General features: G+C 45.4%; 1 protein-coding gene across 1 annotated transcript in view; it reads right to left on the reverse strand.

Moving 5' to 3' along the window:
* RGS8 (regulator of G protein signaling 8) overlaps window positions 1–2575 on the reverse strand; it is a 34996-nt gene extending 32421 nt beyond the window's left edge. Inside the window, exon 1 of the mRNA XM_090048177.1 lies at window positions 2408–2575. Within this exon, the coding sequence (XP_089904303.1) occupies window positions 2408–2515 (108 nt within the window). The 5' untranslated portion in view covers window positions 2516–2575. The remainder of the gene's footprint in view (window positions 1–2407) is intronic.
* Window positions 2576–8007: the final 5432 nt, after the last annotated feature.

Raw genomic sequence — 8007 nt, forward strand, 5'->3', positions numbered from 1 at the left:
ATAATTTGGGAAACCTGTAATGGACCTGAAGTTTCCAAGGGAAGTGTGACATAGAGATCCTATGAAGTATCAGAATCACTGACTATCTAAGTTCAGCCTTTAAGACCTTGTGGCTGCAGCTGCAATCTATTTGAGACCAAAATGGCATGCAAATCCATCTAATAGGGATGGAAGCTATGTCCATGTGCATTCTTCACTGCTGTTCCAAAGCCTTCAGAACCACAGTGTACAACAGGGTATGCAAGCCTCATTCACTGAGAGGGAACAGGACTTTTGACAACCCTGAAGAGGTGCTAGGTAGTATGGAGAATTAGCTCCCCATCTAGCACAGGACTCTGGTGCATGTTTAACTATAACCATATGAGTAGTCCCATTGATCTCAGTAGGACTGCTTGCATGATTGCATTTAGACACAAGCTGTAGCACCTTGCTCGTTTGGAAGCTCCATGTGCTATTTCAGTGAGGGCCAACCTTTGTGGCAGGTGTGCCACAAATTAGCCCCCACGCCATCCTTGAGTATCACTTCAATGCTTTCCACTTACCTGATCTGCTGCTCAGCTTTCTGCTCCCTTACCAAGCTGCTGCTCTGCTTCCTTCTTTCTGCCCTGGGCTCCCTGCCTGATCTGCTTCCAGCCCTATCTGCCACTTTTTTGCCTGCCCCCTCTCCAGCCTGCCATGTGCCATATACAGAGGCTGCCCATGCCTCTTGTGGCAGCTATGTCTCAAGTTGGCCACCCCTGTGCTATTTCACTTGTGAAGACATTTGTTCAAACATGGATTCTGACAAAAATGATATGAGATAGAAGAGCTCCAGCTAGTCTCCAGAAGACCTTTTATTTTTCCTGTAACAAATTACCCCATAAAAATTATCGGCTTGGGAGGCTGAGCTGGAATAACAGGGGTAGAACTGGCCTAAGGTGCATCAACAGAGTTGCAGTTTGCTGGATTTCCACATGCTATTCCAGGCTGAAGGACTGACGGGAATCCTCAGCTGAGCTGGAAGTTTGTACAGGAATTGCTTATGCTGATCCTGACTTCGGTCAGTATGATGCTTCTGCTCAGGAGAGGCTTTGGGCTGGAACATCAACTGAGTTGCAGATAGGGGCTCTGGTGTGGCATGACAGAGTTATGTAGAGCTCCAGTACTAGGGTCACCTGGGAAGTCTTGCTCAGAACTGAGGTGAATTTGTGGAATTATGTGGGTTCCTGATATTAAAATAACAGAAGTATCATGGACCTGGACTGAGATACATTAACTAGAAGCCACCTGCAGATGCCTGCATAAACTTTAGTGCTATTGGCCCCTCTTATTTCTTGATCATTCTCATTTACCAAGCACTCCAGTGCATCCAAAATAAAACAAAAATACTGAACTGTTCTAATAGAATACTCCATGGCTGCATCTACACAAGATGCTGACTGGGCAGTAGCTCATTACTACTGCACAGTAGCATCCCATGGCGTAAAGCATGACAAAATGCTGTTGTGCAGTAGTAATGAGCTACTGTGCAGTCAGCATCACCTAAAAGCCATTTGGCGATGATACTGCTCAGCCATTTAGTATACACAAGTACTAAATGACTGCACAGTAACAACTGCATAGTCAGTGTCTCATGTAAATGTGGTCCATGTGTAGTAGGCATCCAATAGCCAGTAGTGCAGGTAAATACAGCTCTCCTAGAATAGACCCCAACTAACCCCTTGTCCCCAAACTCTCCTGCTATCACTGCAAGTTTTCACTACCTCCAACACATTCTCCTTTCACTCCAATTAGTTTTATTTTTAAAATACTCAGTAATGGTGTTAATCGTTGGTGTTAGTCACAATGGCATGTGTAACCTGGGATGTCGAGTATTAAAAGAAAATGTGATCCATCCTTTAAAAAAAAAAATGAATGAAACTAAAAATACAGTGAAGACATCATTTCTGCAACATAACTCCAGCAGCATTTACTGTTATTTTACCAGAGTAAAAGGACCGTAGCTAATCCAGCTAATCCAGCTGAAACAGACATCACCCCTAGAACCAGAGTCCTCTCTCCTAATACCATCCCCGGTGAGGTTAGGGGGAGCGTGGGAAGGAGGTTAAGAAGAAGGAATACACAGTTCTTTTTGCAATTGCTGATTAAAAACAGTGCTATGTTGCTTAGACCATGCCACAGAAAGATTAACATACCAAAAAAAGCATTGTGGTGACATTAATTGGGGTGACAGTAGAAGGTGATCTCTCCCCCTCCCCTCTGTGCCCATGTGGAGGCCTGTTATCCCCCACAAGAATTAGTGATAGCATAAAGAAAAAGCCACCGTTGATATTATAGCTGAGCCGCGAACCAAGAGGCCCACAGCCCTGTCATACAGAGGCCCAGCCAAAAACCTTCCCTTTGGTAGTAACGAACTCCTGGGTCTTACCTGTCTTGTAGCTGTCAGCATGGTGGTGGCTACGTGATTTTGGCAAGTGCCTGACGGACATGGCTCGTTGAGACCCTGAATAACAGGGTCTGCAGCCTCCTGGTACATCAGAGAGCGTGAAGGGCAGCCAGCCTGACCACAGATATCTCTAGAATAACTGCAGCAACATGCTACTCTCTTAGCTTCCCAGCTCTGCATCTCATAAAAAGAACAAGAGCTGGTGGAAGGAGGGGGGTTATGAAAGAGAGAGAAGGGGGAGAAGAGAGAGAGGAAGCTCTCACAGATGCACACAAGCACAGCAGATAGAGACACACAGAGACTTGTGCAGGATGGCACTGCCTGACTTGCTCTCATTATTCCAGTACACTGGCTGCTGCCTGAGGCTCACTCCCCAGAATTCACTTGTTCTGTGTAAAAAGATGGGGAAGGGGTGGGGGGAGAATTATTCCTTGGGGATCACTGGAAGAAGGGAAGGAAGGAAGATTAGGACTCACCTGTTTGGGGTTGCTGCTGCTGTTATTGTCAGTATTATTGATATTTTAACTGGAGAAAGAAAGGGTTATGTTAGAGGTGAGAAAATAGAGCCTGTTATTATAGGAAACTGTGGGTGGTTTTACACACGTTTCTAGATTCACTTATTTTTTTGACTACTTAGTTCTCCTTTGGTGCATAAAAAAATCCTAAAAGCCCTATTTCTCAGGTATACTCAGGGATGGTTTAAGGGTACCCTGACCCCAGACCTACCAGATGGTGTCTTGTGCACACCAGCCAAATCAGAATCACATACAGCTCAGCTGTTCTGTATGGTCCCTTTTGCCTGGGCTAGGCCATGAAGAGTCCAAAGGGATTCAAGAGGCCAGTGTGGACCAACGTAGTTTTTTTCTTCCTAAGGTGCAGCATCTGACAGCAGCAATGAGCTTGGAGCTCGCTCTTTGTGGATGCCCTGTTCTGGCCAGGCCTAAAACCCCAGCAGTAGCATACTTAGGGGAGGGCTAACTGGGTGACCGCCTGGGGCCCCACACTGGCTATCAGCTTATGTCCTGTGAGGAATTTGTGTTGTAGATGGAGCAACATAGGAGATGCAATGAACCTAGAATATACCTCAATGTTAAAAAAACTCTTTCTTTCTTCAACTTACTAAAAACTTTGCTCTTTCTTCAGCTTATGCCTCTAAGGGGCCCCAGATGTCTCTCTTGCCCAGAGCTCAACAACCCTAAGGCCACCACTGACCCAAGTTCTCAGCCTCCCCAGGAAGGATCCTGAGTACGGTGGGAGGGGATTGAAAGCCCCTATGTGGCTTAGAAGCACAAATGCCATTGAAAATAAGTGGGACTTACGTTCCTAACTCAGTTTTTTTAAATCCCACCCTTATCCCTGTTCATTCCAATCTCATATTTTAATACTTTGATGGAGACAAATATGACTTTGGGCACATGATTTATCAGGATCATAAGAAGAAATTGGTGAGGTACTTATGTGAATCACATAACCTCCAAGCAGTACTCATTCTGTTAGCCACCTGCTCCCAGTTGTGAGGCTTCTCCCTCTCCATTTTCAAAGAGGCACTTGAGGATTTAGCTACTCAGCTGCCATGAATAAAATCAATGAGTGTTCAGTGCAGTCAAATATGAGTGCAAACTTTGAAAAGTGCTCCCTGCCTGTAGCTGCCAATACCCAATGCAGCTATTAAATTGAGAGCACACACCTCTGGTGCCATTTTTTATTCATTTATAGGACATAATGACTGGCTCGAGGTCACACACAAGTCTGAGTAGAGCTAAGAATAGGTCCCAGACCCCCTGAGTTGCAATCCAATGTCTGAACCACCAGGTCATCCATTTTGCTTCATGACCTAGTTATCTAACAGGAACATGGCTTCACTGTGGGTCACTCTGCATGGGAGCCATCAGACTGTATTTCATTCCCAGCAGGTAAATAACCTTGGAACAATAATTAATGTTTTAAAGCACAAGGGGACAGATCCTGTCCCCTGTCCACAGTTGTAGAGGGCCTTGCCTGCAGCAAAAGCCATGCAGATCTGTTGCCACAGGATGATAGTTTTAGGAGTCACCAGATGGTACCAACAGGGCATCAGAATTCAGGAACAGAAGTGGGGCAGGTGAGAAGGAGTTGGCACTCAGTACAAGGAACCACTGATCATTTGGTCAGCATCATGGGACCATAATTCCAACTTCCAGGGTAGCCCCACTGCCCCCTTTTGCTCATACAAAGGGTTCAGATATCTCTTTCCCAACCCAGCAGAACCTTCCATGCTATTCAAGCTTTCTCGGTGGCAAGGATTTGTCCCTGTGGAAATAAAGACGCCTATTAAGAAAAGACAGCAAGAACTACAATGCAGCCTCCCCCACCAAGATATGATGAAGAGACTTGAATACAACTGTAAGAATTAGGAACAGCCACAGGGCTTGATAGAAGATTCTCTGGGACTGGGAGATAAGGGGACAGCTCCATCCCTGCCAGAAACTGAGGGCACTCAGGGACAAAAGTAAGAAAGGTACAAACCCAAGCTAGGAGGCAGGCCTAGAAACAGCCCCAAAGATGTAAGATCTCTGAGTCAGTTAGAGATAGCGTGCAAAGATTTGCTGCTCCCAAAAAGGAACAAAGATATATATAAGGGCTTTATAACAGGTTTGCCAAAAACTTACTCAGAATCAAAGTTTGCATTATAGTCTGATTTAGGTCCTCTCCCTCTGAGCATTAGTAGATCGCAGCAAGAACCACAGACATAGTCCCAGGCTGGGAAATCTGAACCACGTAGCAAACCCAAATGGCCAAGTTTGCCTGTCCTTGTGAATGGACCTTATAAATAACTGAAAATCAGGTGCTCAGGTACCACAGCAATGAGTTTTGTATTAAAAACAGCATGCCTAGATAAGCCAAAAACAGAAAGGTTTGGGACATTGTTTCTGGAACACTAGATAATGAGAAGATCAAGGCAGAGACTCCCTTTAATGGTGTCTGTACAGGCCACAATCATAGATGGCCTCTCTGGGTTCTGCTTTGATACAAATAATCACTAGCAGTGCCATCTGAGACTAATCTGCCAGAGCTGCAAGGTTTTAAGCAGCAGACATTATCCACATTTCTCCAAATAGTTCAGATCTGTTTTCACATAGAGTTACTTTTGAGAGAAGCCACCCATAGCTGTCTCCTTTCTGGAGCACATAACCATCTGATGTGTGTCCAAGACATGCAACCAACCACTTGTTCCCTAGAGCATATGTGACCATCCACCCACTCCTGGGAACACATATCTATTCAGACTGCTGACGAAATGCAGGGCCACCTACCTCCTTACAGGTCTTGGATTGTTGGCCTAGCCATGGGATGGGTCATTTCTGAATATGTTTGCAACATGGTGCACAGAACTACATAGCCTAGAACAACATTGGTGCCACTTGCAGAGGATTTGGCCCCAACTGTCAGTCACTAACTGTGAATGTTTTATATTTGTAGGAACAGTTCCTCCCGCATGCGCCAAGACTCCAGCTGTGTGTGAGAAATCAGGCAGTTTGTTTTTTGTGTGTGTGAAAGCCTAAACTTAGAGAGCAAGATGTTAATTCAGGGAAAAAATAGGCCATATTTATGTAACTGTGAAAAGTCACAGCAAAGGATACAGATCCGATGAGAGAGAAATATGGGCTCTGAGCTAACAGCAGAATTACTTTATTCACTTTGCCTTGTTTAAAAGTTACAATAACACATTCATCACCCTGTGCCACACAAAATGGCTCTCAGGGTCTTTCACACAAGAATAGAGGCCTCCTTGTGTTTGTATCTCCAGTTGTCTGTAGGACTTGGTAAGCCTTAACCACATTAGTCCCAGGGGGAGTTTCTGCTTAGATGGACTTGTGAGGTCTCTTATTCCACTGTTCACTCAGTGTCTCAGTTTTGGGTTGCTACCTTAAGACATTATGGGCTGATTTTCAATGCTGAGCATCCCCAGCTCCCACTGTTGTTAAGTAACGTCTCTGGCAAATGTACAAGTAAAGGCGCAATGGGCTCTGACACATGATTCCCACAATCATGCTTTCTGCCAGACCACACATGTGTGGCAAGAGGCATGATTCTTGGATCAAGCATCAGATCCTGTCACGCCTCATTGCTGGTGCAGAAGGAGCCCAAGTTCACAATCCTGGGCTCCCCCTACACTGGCAAGTAGCAAACTCCCATGGTTGGAAGCTCCCATAGCAAGTTACTGTGGCACCAGGTTAGGACCACCAGCCAGATCCAGCCCACAGACAGATGGGGCACTGTCCATGGAGCCTGCTGGGCAAAAAGGTTGAGCACGATTGGACAAGCCAAGAAAGGTAGTTCAGAAAGGAGACATATCCTCACTTACACAGCACTACAAATGGTGATCTTTGATGGCTGTACATGCAATATGGAATTAAGGTGAGGGAGAGGACAGTGAGGAGCAGCACTGTGGCCTGGCACAAACATGAGGCTCTTCCCATTCTGCAAGCATTCCCATTCCCATTCTGAAGCTTTCAGTATGTGCAAAAAATGTCACAAAGCTTCCAGAAGCAAATATATCTTTGAAACTCATGGAAAATCTCATACCACCAAAATAAGTGTTAAAAATAAAATTTAAAGGCCTCCAGGAAAGACTTTTCTTGCCATAGCACCCTATAATAGAAAACCCTTCATGAGACGTCCCCGTCCCATGCCAATCAAAACCTCTTCTAAATAAAACGACTTTAGGGTAAATGCCTTTGGTAAGAAGCTTCTGGGGAATACAATTTTTGTGGAACTGGCATTAATTTCGTCTCTCCCTGAATCCAGACAATGATGCTTTATGTTGCAGTGTCGAGCAGAACCTAAAAGTAAACTACAAACTCCTCTTGCTCCAGCCTAGCCAGGACTAATCTGGGCCCTGTTGCTCTTTCACTGTCTTTGGCTTATAATGGAGCTAACTCTTCTGCCAAAAGCAGCTACAAACTTCAAGATCACTTGTGGTTCAAAAATCCATTTTGAAGAATGTTTTTCCAGCTGTGTGACATATGCACAGGCCTGCACCTCAGCTGTTAATTATTCAGTTTAGTCCCCATGTGGCTGAACTAGCCTCTGGCAGAGTGTCTGAGACTCATTAATAAATAAAGCACACAGAGAAGGCATTTGTGTGTCTCTCTTGCCAACGATGGAACTGGGACTGTCTGAGCAAGGAGTTAGAGGCCCACTAAACCAAGTCATTTGTCCTAGTGTCCAAGCTGCTGGATTTGGCAGCTTTGAAAACAGTGGTAGAACCAACTTAAACACTTCCCATAGGTAAAAGCTTCTCAGCTATTTGGTCCTTTTGTACTTGAGGTCCATATGCTTAGGGAAACACCCTCTGTGGTGGGCTAGTAGGTGGTGTTCCTGTGTTGAGCCACCCATCTCACTGTGCCCAACCACCTTCCAGGCCCCTAGTGCCTCCCTAGGGGCACCTCATGTCTGGCTGACCGCCTTCCTGAGGCACACCTGCAAGCCTGGGGGTAACACCACCACCACCCAGGGTCTGGACTGATCTTTGTCCTATGCCCCCCAGAAAACACAAGCCTAGTAGTTCTTAAGCATACTTGACCCACTGCAAGAACTTG

This window comes from Crocodylus siamensis, chromosome 5, assembly GCF_052110815.1.
Source record: "Crocodylus siamensis isolate JL-2025a chromosome 5, ASM5211081v1, whole genome shotgun sequence".
Taxonomy (NCBI): Eukaryota; Metazoa; Chordata; order Crocodylia; family Crocodylidae; genus Crocodylus; species Crocodylus siamensis.